The 16,951-nt window shown below is 37.9% G+C and overlaps 1 protein-coding gene across 4 annotated transcripts in view; it reads right to left on the minus strand.

Annotated features, from left to right (window-relative positions):
• Positions 1-443: 443 nt before the first annotated feature.
• The window catches only part of Kiaa0586 (KIAA0586 ortholog), a 124,921-nt gene continuing 108,413 nt past the window's right edge, over positions 444-16,951 (minus strand). For 3 of the 4 annotated variants that reach the window (XM_029566670.1, XM_029566669.1, XM_008839510.3), the window contains one exon: positions 444-776. In XM_029566670.1, coding sequence (XP_029422530.1) covers positions 625-776 — 152 coding nt within the window. In that variant the 3' untranslated portion in view covers positions 444-624. Of the gene's footprint in view, positions 777-5,223; positions 5,426-16,951 lie in introns of all 4 variants that reach the window. The other variant, XR_003850519.1, reaches the window with a different exon arrangement.

Below are 16,951 nucleotides of genomic sequence, written 5' to 3' on the forward strand. Positions count from 1 at the left end.
CAAAGTTATTTAGTAAACATAAAACAAACATATGCAAGCATGTGTGTGTAAACACCATATAATTGGGTCTCCCCCCTCATTTTAAATAATGGCAGCAACAGCCACATACTATTCTGCATGGTTTTGGTTTTGTTCCACAATCACAGAAATCTTAGAGATAATTCCATTTCAGTGTCTACGTATTTTTAAATTCTATCTTGAACCACATAGCATTTCGATATGCAAATGTCATTACTTTATCTAGCCCCTGAGTGATAGCCATCAGACTATTTCTAGTTATTTGCTGTTATCAAAATGTTAGAATAAGCTTAAGCTACAAAATCCTCTATGTCCACAGACAATTACACCGGTGCAATAAGTTCCCAGATGCTAAAAGCTATGCCCTTTTCACTGTTCTATGCTACCTCAGGCTTCTAAGAAACAACCCACAGCCAGACTCAGTATGATTTCTATTTACTTTATTCAAAAATTTTACCTAAATATCCAAAGCATGCTTTTCATTTTAATAAAAAATTAGAAATTTTTTTTCCTCCCAGAATATGCTCAAGACCAAGATAGTCTTCAGGAATGGTTTCAAGCCAAAGAAAAATGTCTTCATATGCATCGTGCTGGCTCTCTTTCCACTCAGAATGTGTCTGTCCCCGAGGACTCCATGTCGGCCTGGATGATGCTGACGCTTGGGGACTGAGAGCAATCCTCAAAGTTCGCAGAGGGCAGCATCACAGACATCTTGGTGGGTGACGTCTGTGAAGTGAAGAGTGGCACTGGCCCAGCACCTGCACAAAGGAGAAAGGCCTTCAGTGACACCAGCACAACCTGCCTGTGAGTGTGCTTGTCTCTTTCCAAATGACTCCAGAGAGAGTCAAAACATGGGTCTGCACAGGAGGAACTTCTCAAGTTGCTCAGAACTGGTCAGAAATAAAATACACTTTCCCCTTTACTATTTAGTGCTTAGGGGAAACATTTTTAAAAGGAATCAAGTGCTAAAAGTTGTGGTATTTGTCTTTTTTTTTTTTTTTTTTTTTTTTTTTTTTTTTTTTCCAGCCAGCTGGCCTTGAGAGAGGGACTAGCTGGGAAGAAGGGGGTCAGCAAGAGTGGGAGGGGATAAAAGATGGTAATGGAAGTGACTATGATCACAATACACTGTATAAATGTATAAAATTGTCAAAAAAAAGCTTTAAAAGTTTTTTTATAAAGTCATGATACAGATGCTAAGTAAGCGCAGACAGTTTTATAAAACCTAGTCACTAAAATCCAGTTTAACCTCTTATTGACCTTGTGATTTCAGCCAAGTTATTTTACCACTCAAAAGTTCCATTTCTTCATATGTTAAATGGGATAAGAGAACCTGCCTGGCAGAGTATATGAGGAAAGACAACCTCAACAACACAGCTTATAATGGTTGTTGGTATCAATTAAAACTACAAAAAATCCACTGCAGTTAAGTGCTCAATAAAGAACTACTATTGCCATAGAGACCTCTACTGTTGTGGCTGGAGAGATGGCTCAGCGGCTGAACACTGGTTATTCTTGCAGAAGACCCGGGTTCAAATCCCAGCACCCACATGGCAGCTAACAACTGTCCATACTCCAATTCCAGGGGATACAACAGCCTCCTCTGACCTCCATGGGCATTGCACGACATGGGTGCACTTACCCATATGCAGGCAATACACACACGTAAAATAAAAATAATAAATAAAAAATGTTGAAAAAAAAAGGGGGGAGCTGGAGAGATGGCTCTCGGGTTTGATTCCCAGCACCCACATGGCAGCTACGAACCATCCTTAGGGGACTCCAACGCCCTCTTCTGACCTCCCCAGCACTGCACGATGTGGGTGTACTCACATACATGCAGGCAATACACTCATACACATAAAACAAAAATAATAAATAAGAATTTTTTTTAATTTTTTTTTACAATTAAAGTTACAGTTTTAACAATATGCAAAACATTATAGTAATTCAGATTTTTTGGCATAATGATTACAGATTTGATAACTACATTTTATATCTCATAATAGCGATGAAGATTATACAAAAGCTATTAAAACAATTATAAGAATAAATTCAATTGTCACTTAATTATCTAAAGCTATTTTCCTTTGCGTTCTTCCAGAATGATTTGTTCTTAAGAATATATATTTTTTTAAAAAGAACTCTGCTTTCATTATTCCCCACTTGGGAGAAAGCACTGTAAGAGCACTAAAGTAAAAGTTTGCTATTAATTATAGAATGACTTTTTAAAAAGATGCGGCATGTACAGAGTATTTGAAGCCGGGTGTGGGCACAGGCTTCTGTCCCCAGCACGAGGGAGGCTGAAGAAGGAAGATGGTGAGCTTGAAGCAATCACTTAAAAACTAAAAATAAAAAATTCCAAATTGAAGTCCAACGTCAAAGCACTTTGCTTTTCCTACTTCTACTAATGGACCCACAGCTCAGGGTGACAGTGCTGCCAATCACTGTGGAGTGCCTAATGGCACTACGCTGCTAGTTAACAGATCATCACAATGTCAAGGAAAAAATACTGACGTGGTCATTCAAACATTATTGACATTTGACTTGGAAAGCATTTTCTTTTCTGTAAATGGTACTTTTCTTCATTATATTTACATTTAATTAAGTATGAAAACATATTCCACTCCATGGATTGTGAGCAATATTAGACTGCCTGACACAGAAGCTGTCTGGCAGGCAGAGAGAGGCAGTTTGGCATAAAGCATATACATGTATTTTTGAAAATCCAGAGCTGATCACACACTTTACATCTATCAGTTCATACCTTAATTCACTCCTCTAAGTTTACAGCATATAACTTAAAAATGTAAAGAATGTCAACTTGTCATCACTTAAAACTACAAGTATTAAACTTTAAATTCATGTGTTTACCAAAGACGGTAAGAAACATCTTAGAAATAAATCATCTTTAAAGCCCTAATGACACCTCTGAATCAAGAAATCACAGTAACTTTCTAAAAGCTTTTTTGTTCTTCAAGTAGTTGACACAGTAATGAAGGGGATGTTCCACTCAGTTTTCCTAGGGGCCACAATACAAGAGGCCAGTTCTGGAGAACTCAGTGACGACTCACCCACAACTGCCAAAAAGGTGACACTTGTAAACTGCAAATTCTCCTATCAGGAAGCCTAATAACTATCTTAAATACTGTACCATTCCTTTGGGTTACTTGTATTAAATCCAATTCTTTTAATAAAGAGAGATAAGGTCTGGCACCATTATACCTGTATCACAAACTACAGTGCCATCATAGTCAAGAAGAAAGGAATTCTTGTATCAATCTGAATAGAAAAAAATGTATTTTAAAAATATTTTATCTATTTTTATTTTATATGTATGAGTGTTATGCTTGCATGTATGAAGTGCACCCATGTTCTGCAATGCCCACAGAGGTCAGAAGAGGGCTTTGGATCCCCTGGAACTGGAGTTACAGATGGTAGTTAGCCACCATGTGGGTGATGGGAACTGAAGTTGGGTCCTCTACAAGAGCAAGCCAGTGCTCTTAACAAACGAGCCATCTCTCCAGTGAGAGAACAAATACTTTTAAAGGACTCTGAAATTTACCCCTATCAAGATAGGATAAAAATTAAAATTAAGAAACATTAAAGGGGCTGGAGAGATGGCTCAGCAGTTAAGAACACTAGTTGTTCTTACAGAAGACCCGAGTTGAATTCCAGCACCCACATGGCAGCTAACAACTGTCTGTAATTCTAGTCCCAGGCGATCCGACAGCCTCTTCTGATCTCCCTGGCATTGCACGACATGGGTGTACCTACCTACATGCAGGCAATACACTCATACACACAAAATAAAAATAATAAAAATTTAAAAAAAAGAAGCCGGGCGTGGTGGCGCACACCTTTAATCCCAGCACTTGGGAGGCAGAGGCAGGTGGATCTCTGTGAGTTCGAGGCCAGCCTGGTCTACATAGTGAGCTCCAGGCCAGCTGGGGCTACAGGGAGACCCTGTCTCAAAAAGACCAAAAAAAGAAACATTAAAAACTACATTTTAAAATCTTTATAAGAAATAAACATTATTAAAAAACATCTATATTTTACAAAGCCATGACACAAAGCATTCAAAATAACCAAGAGAAACATCCAATATCATAGCTTCCTTTGCAATAAAGTTAAAAATTAGCACAGGATTATAACTAAAGTCTACAGTGAATAAATGTTCTGTTCATACAATCAATCCAATCTTATCTTCCTCAGTTATTCTGAAGAAAAACTCCATCCCTTAAGTTACTCAATTATATTGATGCCAGGTATTTTTTGTTATCTAATAAAACTTTTCTGTATATACACCTTCATTTTATCTCTATGCATAAATTTACTCATTAAATTGTTCAACATGTGAACTTCTTATTTTGAAGAAATAGCTAAGTCACAAGAAAAATTATGTTATTTCTTATAGCTGTTGCCTTATATTTACATAGCAATTCAAAAAAGAAAACGTTTCCCCATCATCTTATCTGATTCTAATAGTAATTCTGTGGGATAAACAAGATAAGCAAGGCGTATCAATGTTTCAGTGGCTTTAAAAGGCATGCGCTGACTACACATCCACATGAACCTGCTGTGCACATAGAGCTAAGATGGTGCAGAGGGATAAGAAGCTGGAAAGATGAGTCCCCTCTCAAAATACGCCTAATCGCATGGGGCTCAGGTAAAATTATGTGAAAGCAGCCCTTGAGTGTGAGCTTAAAAGATGTTAAGGAGCCTGGCATGGTAGTGCGCACTTTTAATCCCAGCACTCAGGAGGCAGAGGCAGGCAGATCTCTGTGAGTTCAAGGCCAGCCTGGTCTATATAGTGAGTTCCAGGCCAGCTGGGGCTACAGGGAGACCCTGTCTCAAAAACAACAAAAAAAAAAAAAAAAAGCCATTAGGAAGGCAATAAAGGAAAGGAGAACAAAATGGAAGGCTTAAGCTCACAATGTGTAAGGGAGCTCTGAGTATTCTGGTATCAGGTACTGGATTGACAGAATGGTAAGAGATCTTGAGCACTGAAGAAAGGCAGGCCTGCAGAAAGTGGAGAAATCGCAAAGAAATTTGAAGCAAAGAATAATATGAACAAATGTATTTTAGAAAAGATAATTATAAAAGTAAAGAGAGAGAAAAGGGGTCTGTGGCAATGGTTCAAGTAGAACTGGCAACCCTTAACAGTCAAATAGAGTCAGGCTATTTGTGGGGAGATGTGGTACTTACAAAGCAATGAGCTTGGTGCTGAAATGACAGATCTGGCTGACTGCATGGAGAGTACTGAGAACATGAACATATCTGAGGGCTGTGGAGGTATACAGAGAGGCAGAGACATGAGGCCAGCTATCTCCTTGATGAAGACAGATGTCTACAAGACGTGTGAATGGATTTTTCTAGCAGGCAATTGGAGTTCATGCTTTCAAAGACTCTACAACAGTTTTAAAAAGAAAGGTGAATTAAAAAAAAAACAAAAACGTAAAGGGAAGTATCAGAGAGATATCCTAAAGGAGACCTAGAGGAGTGGAGAGGAGCGGGGTTTGCGAGAACTAGACGGGAATCCGATAACATGTTTACATGGGGCTGAAACCCAGAAAGCTCTCAGTGGCTCTTACTCACTCTTAGTAGCACACAGGAACCATTCCAAGAGACACTGACCATCAGAGTAGGCTACAAAAAGCACTCTGCTCTAGGGAGAATGATAGGTATGCTACATGGAAATGCAACAAGAAAAACAAAAAGGAGGGCTAGGGGTTAGCTCAGTTGGTAGAGCGCCTGCCTGGCATGCATGAGGCCTGGTGTTTGATATGTACTCCACACAAATCAGGTGTGGTACTGAACCCTGTAATTCCAGCACCCTGGAGGTGGAGGCAGGAGGATCAGAGTTCAGCCTGGGCTATATGAGACCTTGTCCAAAACAAATAAACACATACACAACAACAACAAACATCCCAAGTGCTCTGGAAGGCTTTCAAATAGTTGTGCTATCATCATTTTAAACTCTAGTGAACTATGTCTTCGTAAAAAAATTATATCAATAAAATGCACATCTTACATAAAGGTATTTACTAATACACATTTTGGAAAGATTTTTAAGTTTATTTAAACAATTAAATAATCAAGCTTTAGAATTTTAAAAGAACATTTTAAAAGGAACATAAAGCATCATTTGATTACTGATAATGGAAAAAAAGGGTAATATTCACAGCTAGTTATGGCTGTCACAGTGTTAAAAAAATCTTTAAAGAAATAATATCTCAATAAATCACCATTAAAACAAAAATAAATCTTCTACCTATATTAAATGTAGTTTGGTGCTTTCAAAGTTTGACTTTAAAATTTCCACAGTTGAGAGTCATTACGCTATGATCTAATTGTTTCAACAGCTGCTTTCAAGACAAAAAAAAAGATGCTCCCTTGATTCCATGAGTTTGCAGTATATCATTAAACCTGGCAAGCATGGAATCCAGAGATACCACAGAGCAAGGCTTTTTGCTTTATATACTTTTCAGGCATTCAAAATACTAAATTTTTGCTTTAAGATATTGAAAATCCATAAAGAAATGTTTTTTTTTGTGCATTGATGATGGACTAAAGAACTAAAAAACACAAAAACTAAATGTAATTTAAAGCAACACAGGTAATGATATGGGATTTTTTTAAAGTTCACTTAGATATACTTACATGTTTTATACATATTTTAGAAACATAATAAAGCTTTCATAAGCCTTTCAGGTTTAGAGCATCCATTTTATCAACAGGTAATGGATTTTGAGTCTAAATCTTGAACACTTGGTGATCCATTATTACATCTCTGCTATTTGCAAACTGAGAGGAATCTAAAGAAAGCAATGTCTCTGAAAACAACATGGGACAGAGGAAAAAGAATCTTTTTCTTGGTAATTTCACAGCACCACAAATGTCTCATCCTGACATGTACACAGGGCTCAAGACACAGGTATTATGAGTTCTTCAAGATGATTGTGTTGTGGGATGATTTACAATTGCCTCCATTTTGGTTTTTTCTACATGTAGATAAAGGGGGTTTCTTATTCATTGTGAAGCTTCCTTATGTAATAGAGGGCAATGAGCACAAAAGGCCGCAAATGGCCAAAGTGTAGAGAATAAGAGTCTGCAGACTGTGGGTCCATGGACAGGACTCTTATATTAAACTCCACCCACTCAGAGCAGAAGAGGGGGCAGGAAGATTGTGAAAACCAGGGAGGAGGTACATGACCCTAAGGAAACAGTCTTAAAGGCTCTGGGGTCCTTGCTTATATGAACTTACAGCAATGGTATCAGCGTGCATAAGACCCATGCAAAGTCAATCAGATAAAAATCCAGCAGAGAATTGGTGAAATGGACAGCAGACCCCAATCTTAGTCAAAGAATTATTGGCAGCTGATTACTGCTGGATGAAAGAGAGTTGATCTTCTTTAAGGGAGACACCCTAGATAGGCTGACTAGACCCCAGTGTATAAACTTGTACCGAGGGACGTCTGGGTACACTAATTTGACTTGAGAGGCCTTATATGACAGAATGCATGAAATGTGGTGGGAGGGGGTTTTATGGGAGGGCAGATGGGAGAGGGGGTATAAAGATGATTATGTTTTGTATCAAAATCCACAAAAATTCAATTAAAAATATACATTAAAAAATCTTACAATTAAAAAAAAGCCAAGTGCAAGAATCTTTAATCCAGGTATATCAAGGATTCTAATCCAGGTAATAATCCATGAAGGATTCTAACCTAGGGCCCATGGACAGGTGACTGGAGAGCTATCAATACTTTAAAACTATGAGCATTATTTCATGTAGGTAGAATTTGGCAATCAGATGGGTAGTCACAGCTTTCAATGTCTGAAAAGGATCTGACTCCCAATTGAAGGATGCCACAGCCCTGGGGGCAAGTGAATCACATTTTCTGAGGTGCTCCTCTCCTGCTAATGGTGGATGCAACTTGACAGCAGCACTTACCAAATTGCATTGTAATTATTTCTTCATGTCTGTCACTTCCACTAGATAAAGTATTTCCTGAAAGTGAGGACAGGGACTTGTCTTGTTTTCTGAGTGACCAGCACAGTAGGTACAGCTTGTAGCCTGTCTGTTAAATATGTGCTACACTGGGCCAGTGATTGTCTTACTTGCATCTGCTTTCTTCAAAGTTATAGCACAATGCTGGCTGGGCACATACTGAACCTTGAAATCAAATAGCCTGAATAGAATGCTTCTGCCTAGAGAGCCCATGGATCTTTTTGTTAGTGCTTAGACTAGCAGATCTTGTTTTTAAAATTAGCTCACTTCCAACAGGGCAGTTATTCCCCAGCTGTCTGAAAATGTTACAGTCTTTCAGTCCTGTTTTATTAGGTTCTTGAAGCACTTTTCCTGTCCACCTTGGCCTCATCTGCTCTTGCTTCAACTCCTTGTGTAAGCAGCTGCTAAACTCTCCTGCTGTATTCAATTCTCTTCACACACTTAACCCAGCCTAAGGATTGTGCAATACCCCATCAGTGCTTGAGAACAAATATGTATACGTTTTGATGAAGAAGGTGACTGATCATGTGATGTTAAGTACAGTGGGTAATATTTTCATTGCCTTTACTTTCTATAATCACTACTCAACATTTGTCTTTCTTTCATGTTTAAAGGGGTATTTTAAAATGTTATAATACCTTTTTCTGAAATATATTCCAGAGATATAAGCCCCACTATACTTGAGTTTATTACTGCTTCTGTTTTTCAAATGAGCTGACAAATGCTTATCTTAAAATTTATAATTTAAGATAAAATAAAGTGGTCCCTACAGGAAGAATAAATGTTCCAGCACCTGTAAAAACAACTCCAATTCTTTTTCTTCTAAAACAGCAATAGTTAATGTGAAAGACTTGTTTCTTCTTCTGCCAGGTTCCAGCTGCTTCATTTTGTTTAAAACTGACTTCAAAGTTTAAACACTATCCTGTCCCAACAAATAACCTTCCCCAGATGGAATTATCCTGAGTACTAGCCTCAGCGCTCTGAATGCCACACCTGCAGTCTTTAACTCAACCTTTCATAAACTTTCCAAAGGGAAAAGATTTTCTTTCTGTTTCCTACCTTATGTCTGTTAGAGAGCTGAATGAGTTCTAAATCTTGGGTGAATTTATACGTTTTAGAAGAATTAAAATCTGCCAGTGGCATTTTTTACTATGCTGATTATTATGAGAGAAAGAAATGGTAAGGAAATTTTAAAAATCTAAAGAGCTCCAAATTCAAGAACTTTTAAGTAATAATCTTACCTGTAAATACAGAGGCAAGATACAAGCTGGGCTCTATCCTACCCATGGCACCCAGTTAAAACGAAGTTTTGTGGATTCCTCCCCAAATTGAAAAGTCAGTTAAGCACAGAAATAATCATGATTCATTCTACTCACAAAGAAGAACTCAAGCCAAACACACGCCCACAGTTCCTCTCATAAAACCAGGTCAACAGAAGTCTGATCTAGTGACCTTAATGCAAAGAAGGAAGTTAAACAGATTTAATGACTGTCAATAGAAAAATGCTTTACCTAATAGATTCTTATCTTTATGTATGAAAGATGAGGAAGGAGGAAGCAAAGGACCATGGATGAAATTGCAATCAAATAACAATTAAATGAATTTTTAAAAATTAAAGAAAGTCATGAGCATTTCTTCCAAGGTTAAATTTTTTCACGGATTCCCTTACCTAAGGGTTCAATCATTACAAAAAGTTTAGAATCTCCCTTTCCCTAGCCAGATTAGGTCATATTGCTCAAAATAACCAACAAAGTTCTCTGGGAGCAAAGACAGCAAGATACTAATAAGCCAAAGGAAAAATTATTATTAAAATGGAATAGGCTGGGAGATGGCTTTTAATTTCTAGGAAATAAGAAAAAGTTAACAAAGAGAAAAATCTGTGGCACATATACAGGTTGAGTGCTCCTAATCTGAAATTCTAAAAATCAAAATGCTCCAAAACTGTGAAAAATTTGAGCCAACCCACATACTTGATGTCATATCATGACCATAGTCACATTGTATGCACATCACCAATATTGTAAGAAATTATCTTCAGGGTATGTGATAAGGTATACTTGAAGCATGACGGAATTTCTCATTTAGTTATGGGTCCCATTCTCAAGAAATCTCTATGTATATACAAAGATTTTGAAATTTTAAAAATCCAATCAAAACATTTCTGGTCTCAAGAATTTTGGATAAGGGGTCTTAACCAATAGTTTTCAGGCCAAAAATACCCTGAATCCCAAGAATTGGACCCATATTGATGACATGCAATAGCCTGTACCCTGAAATATAGCTAATCATCAACCTTCAATAGCTATTGTTTCAAGCAAATTCTTGGAGCACAGTAAAAGGGAAAATGTATGTAATAGAATACAATTAGTATTTCTTTTCTCACTTGCTCTGTGATACAATGAAATAATGGTCTCTCAAGCTTTTTTTTTAAAAAAAAATTACATTTCTTTATTTTGTGTGTATATATGTGTGGGCACAGGCATGCCATGGCCCGCATGTGGCAGTCAGAGGACAACTTCCAGAAATCAATTCTTTCTTTCCTCCATCTGGGTCCTGGGGATTGAACTCAAGTCATCAGGCTTGGTGGCAAGTGGCTATACACACTAGGTCATCTCTCTGGCCCTCAAGCTTTCATTTGACAAAAATTTCTGGTGAATTTCATAAGAGGATAAGGTATTTATATGAACAATAATATAAAGATTAGGTAAGGCATGGTGGCTTGTGCCTATAATCCCAACACTCAAAAGGTTATACAGTGAGACACTCTTTAAAAAAAAAATCCACGGGGCTGGAGAGATGGCTCAGTGGTTAAGAACACTAGCTGTTCTTGCAGAAGACCTGGGTTCGAATCCCAGCACCCACATGGCAGCTAACAACTGTCCATAACTCCAGTTCCAGGGGTTCCGACAGCCTCTTCTGTCCTCCTTGGGCATTGCATAACATGGGTGCACTTACATGCAGTATACCCATACACATAAAATAAAAATAATAAATAAAATTTAAAAAAAATCCACAAAGACTATCAGCATTACACATTTCATTACACTAGGCAATATAGTCTGACTGGGAACATTCACTTTAAACTATTATACTATAGGAAACTTTTTAAAATGAAGTATGTCTAAATATGAAACACAAAGAACAAATCAATGAAGAGAAACTGAAGCTTAAAAAGAATACTTTTAGAAGAAAATGGAATTTATAAAGACAAAACTATGGTAAACATAAGTCACTTGTTGAGGTGGTTCGAACAAAAAATGCCCCCATAGGCTCCAAGTATTTGAACACTTGGCCCCAGTTGGTGGTGCTGTTTGCAAAGGTTTAGGAGCTGTGGCCTTGCTGGAGGAAGCATGGTACTGGGGGTGGCTTTAGAGCTTCCTGTGGTGCCATTTTAGCTCACTTCCCACTCTGCCCCTTAGTTTCCTAGCTACTGTCTGGTCCTTTGGCTCAACCAAGCTGCCTTTCGGATTCTACACATGGTAGAGAACAAACACAAAAACCAAGGTGACAGTACTGTGGAGTCAGAGGCCCCTTCCTCTAAAGAATCATTTGTTTTTTAGCAAGTAAAAAATGGCAGTCTTTTCTGAGTTACAGGTTCCTCTGATGCAAACTAGAAGCACTCCCTATAAATGAGCTAAGGATCTTAACAGAGTATGTTACATACAGGAACTATACATACATACTATCATAGTTGTTGCTGTTATTATAAACATAAGCAAATCTCTCCTCCACCTAACCTGGGGAAGAATCTTGATTTCTGTCGTGACATCTCCTAAAAATAAGTAAGTCCACTAAGGCAGGTGTGGTGGCACATGCCTTTAATCCCAGCACTTGGAAGCAGAAGCAAGAGGATCTCTGTGAGATGGAGGCCAGCCTGGGCTACATAGTGAGTTCCAGGCCAGTTGGGGATATAGGAAGACCCTGTCTCAAAACAGCCAAAAAAAAAAAGGTCCACTCTATCAACATCAGGGCTGACTAATGTATTCATCTGAAAAGAAGCTGCCTCTCAGTTCTCACTTGTTAGTGATGGGGTGAACTGGAAGAATGTCTACTGTGCTCTCCAAATGAGGGTTCATAGGGGAAACATAGCCTATACCCTGGTCCATGCAGTTTGAAAAGTGCCTGTCAGGCTTGTAGGCTGTTAGACTACTTTATCCTGCTGTTCTAAATTGAAAAAAGAGGCCTGGAGAGATAGCTCAGTAGTTAAGGGCACTGGCTGCTCTTGCAGAGGTCCCAGGTTCTGTGGTTCAGTTCCCAGAACCCACATGGTGATTAACAATAATCCTAACTCCAGTTCCAGGGATCTGATGCCCTCTTCTGGCATCTGTGGGCATTGCAGGCATGCAGTGCACTTACATACAGGGAAAGCAATCATACTCATGAAATTAAGAATAAACAGTTTTAACTGGAAAAAATAATATTCATGGCTATTTAAGTCAAAGGATAAAAAAAGTCTACTAGATCTATATATTTCTATTAACATTTCTATAAATTTTGAGTGGGTAGTATTGACTAGAAAATGAGTCATAAAATACATAAGTACATTTATATTCATGATGTAATTTGTCCTTATACCACAAAAAAATTTGAAAAACCCAGACTTGTTAACCTTTATATAAAATGTTTGATGATACCACAGAATAAAGAACTAGTGATCCTGGATTTGGAAATGGAATCCTAGGCTAGGAAAGTGAGGCTCTTGCTGAAAGTGTTTTATGAAGGCACTCAGAGGGGCACTGGGATTGGACCACGTGTACATCCTCTGCTTTTCCCAAACACACCTATTTTAGTACATTAGCCTTTTATTTTGCATAATCATTCAAAATTCTGTAGCTCTATGATGTTAATTCAAGGTAAAGTATGGTTCGCCAGTAGTTATAGTTCAGTGGTACAACATTACCACCCCTACCCCTACATCACATTGTCACACACACACACACACACACACACACACACACACACACACAGAGCAAAAGAAAAATGAAAGAAAAAAGTAAGCTATGCTATAGTTAGTGTACAAATGTTTTAAAAACTGATATCTAAAAGGATATATCTAGGTTTTATAATGTTTGTACTTTGATATCTTAATTTCTTATTTGAAAGTTTATCTTTCAGCTGTTTAATACTGTGCTTAGAATCACTGATACACACTTCAATCTCTCATTTTTATATTATTGTTGTAAACAAATTTTTTATGGATTACATAAGCAAGCTATAAAAAAATTACAAAGCTGATAGGTATGGTGGTCACACCTTCAATCCTAGCACTTGGGAGGCAGAGGCAGGTAAATCTTTATGAGGTGAGGCCAGCCTGGTCTACACAGTGAGTTCCAGGCCAGCAAGGGCTACATAGTAAGCCCTTGTATCAAAACACAAACAAAAATCTCAAAACAAATGAAAGAACTACAGGGTTCTTCACTGTATAACAAGGACATAGGATGAAGCCCTTCAAAACATGAATTTTTTAATCCATAAAGAAAAATAAGTATTTTGAAATGTATGTCCAGAACTTAAAATAATTAAGGAGACACTTAAAGTCAGGATAGAGTAATTTAAAAAAAAAATTGAGTTACTGAAAAAAAAACCACTAAGACTATTAGTATTAGGGTATTTAAAAATACATTAAAAAGAGGTTAGCATCTTTTAAACAATAATCTTCTCAATTGCTTGTTGACTGTGTATCTAAGCAGGTATATCAACTCTCTGAAATAACTGCACTTTGATCTTGGTAGCACAAAAACTTATACCCAACTGCTGAAAGTTGCTGGTTAATTCAGAAAATAGACAACTCATTGACTCTGAATACAGATCTTGATTTGTATTAATGTATGTTTAAGTATTAAAACTCATTAGAAAGCATTTAAATACTTGGATGTATTACTGGGCAGTGTTATGCCTTTTAGGGACAAGAACATCCAGAGGACATTGCAGCATTTGAGTCTGGTGGAGAAGCGAGAGCTCTGTGTTTTGGTAGACAGCTTTATCTACAACGTACTTCCTGCTGGTTCCATAGACTGTGAGACTACATAAGCAAATTTTTCTCAGACAACTCTTTATAAAAGCATGCCGTAATGGTTTAAAAACTCAAGTATCTTAAAAATTACCACAGGTTTGCCTCTGAAAGAAGCCATGCACACTGCATGATTTCATTTACATAAAGTGCAAAAACAAGAACAAACAGTGGTTGCATCCTTGACGGGGTGGAGGATGTGACCAAAAGAGAACACAGGGGCCCTGGGGCCGCTGATGGTACTTTTTTTTTTTTTTTTTTTTGTGGTCTTTTTGAGACAGGGTCTCCCTAATGCCTCAGCTGGCCTGGAACTCACTGTGTAGACCAGGCTGGTCTTGAATTCACTGACATCCACCTGCATCTGCCTCTCAAACGCTGGGATTAAAGGCATACGCCCCCACACCCAGCCGCAGTGTTACTTTTTGAGCTGGGTACTGGCTACACAGGTGAGATCTGCTTGCACTAAGCTCACATGCTATGTGTACTTTATGTATATAGATTATTTATTTATTTATTTTTATTTTTATTTTTTTGGTCTTTTTGAGACAGGGTTTCCCTGTAGCCCCCAGCTGGCCTGGAACTCACTATGTAGACCAGGCTAGCCTTGAACTCACACAGATCTGCCTGGCTCTGCCTCCCAAGTGCTGGGATTAAAGGCATGTGCCACAATGCCTGGCTTGATTATTCTTATATAAAAAAATAAAATAGGAAAATAGGTTAGTTTCAGCAACTGAAAGGTAGTATCTCTGCTTTTAACTTGTTTCTTAACAATGAAATAACATAATAATCACTGCTAAGCCCATGCTGCTGACTGCAAACATGAATCCATTGTACACAGCGCTCTGACCCTATTCAGAAGAAAAGCTGAGCTTTTGCTGTTGGTGTAGTTCTCACTCTCACACAGCTTACCATCCAGGATACTTTAATTCGGTACTTGATTTAATTAAAAGCAAATTGTAATCCAATTTTTAAAAATCTTGAGCTGCTGGCGAGATGGCTCAGCAATTAAGAGCACTGGCTGCTCTTGCAGAGGACCAGGGTTTGATTCTCAGCACTCACATGGCAGCTAACAACTGTCCATAACTCCAGTTACAGGAGGATCCAATGCCCTCTTCTGACATGTACAGGCATTGCATGACACAGGTGCACTTATATACTTGCAGGCACTACATTCATACACATAAAATAAAAATAATAAAATTTAAAACTGACATTGGTCAGTATTCATATGCACTCACAGCAATGGCGATAGCATGCACAAGTCCCATGCAAGTTCAAACCAGACAAAATCCAAGCATAGACATGGGGAAGTGGGTAAAAAAAATCCATACCCAACCTAAGGAACTTTTGGTAACTGATAGCTGCTGGAAGGAGCAGAGTCAGTCTGTTTCAAGGATGGGACTCTTGGTTAAGCAGCCTCCCGTGGATAAATACACACTGAAGGCATTTGGGACCACAAATTAGACTCTATAGGCCTTATTCTATATCACAGAGTACATTAAATTGAGCTGAGGGCAATAAGAAGAGGTGTAGATAGAGAAGGTGAATCTAAATACCAATCAAATTATATTGCATGAAAATCACAGAAGTTCAATAAAAAGAAAAAAGGAAAGTCCTGTAATAATTAAATAAATATAATTGTCAAACTAGGCAGGTGTGGTAACACACACCTTTAATCCCAGCACCTGGGAGGTAGAGGCCAGAGGATCTCTGTGAGTTCAAGGACAGCCTGGTCTACAAAGTTGAGTTCTAGGCCATCTAGGGCTACAAAGGGACCCTGTCTCAAAAAAGACCAATAATAATAACAATAATTTTCAAACTAAAATATGTAATTGTATTTTAGAATGTAAATTCCCAATTCTAAGTCTACTATTTTTTTTAATATTATTTACTGACAAAACTGTACAACTAAGCTTCAACAAAAATGTGAAATTTGTCATTGTTGCTGTAATGTAAGTTTGTCATTCAGTCACTTTTCAAATTCTCCAACTTATACAAAGTTCATAGCTTTTAACACATAAGTCTTTGTGGGTTATTTCAGATCCATACCTACCACGAGGTAAAGCCTCATTAAGACAGGTAATCTCGGGGCTGGAGAGATGGCTCAGCGGTTAAGAGCAATGCTGCTCTTGCAGAGGACCCGGGTTTGATGCCCAGCACCCACATGGTGGCTACAAACCGTCCTTAACTCCAGTTCCAGGGGAATCCAAAGCCCTCTTCTGACTTCCGCAGCACAAGTGCTCTCACATACATCCAGGCAATACACTCACACACATAAAATAAAAATAATAAAATATTTATTAAAAAATCCTAAAAATATCTTTCTCATTAAAGTTTTCAGTGTAAACAAAAAAGAAAATGTTTCTGTCTCCTCCTCTGCAACCTTCCCTGAGCCTTGCGAGGAGGAGGTTTGAGCACTCCAATCTCTTATTCTCTGCATGCTCACCAGTTGTGGGTCTCTGTGTTAATTGCTACTATAATGTTCTAAGAAGTGACATTTGACAGCTACCAAGGCTGAAGACAAAGTGACTGTGACATTTACAAAAGAAGTTGAAGCTAAAGTCCTCTTTAATCCGTAGACAGAAAAACCTGTCTTCTGAGATGAAGACCCTTCCTAAACATAAAAACTTTGAAACTACAGCTTGCAATTATTGCTAAAAATATGCAATATTACCTGAGTCATCTTAACAATGGCTTCTGTCACATTAGCTGCACCTAACTAAATCTGGGAACAAAAATTAAACCTGATGTAGTGACCAGTTCTCTTCCTCAAGGTCAGACCTGGTAACTTTTAGAGAAGTGGAAGAATGAAAAATGAGCTTTCAAATACAGGAAGCCACTAGAAAATAAGAACAACATTCCATGTCCTAAAATAAGAGTTTTAAAGATTTTCAGTTAAATAGTAAGTTTCA

The sequence above is a fragment of the Nannospalax galili genome, unplaced genomic scaffold (genome assembly GCF_000622305.1).
Source record: "Nannospalax galili isolate Female #2095 unplaced genomic scaffold, S.galili_v1.0 scaffold336, whole genome shotgun sequence".
Lineage (NCBI taxonomy): Eukaryota > Metazoa > Chordata > Mammalia > Rodentia > Spalacidae > Nannospalax > Nannospalax galili.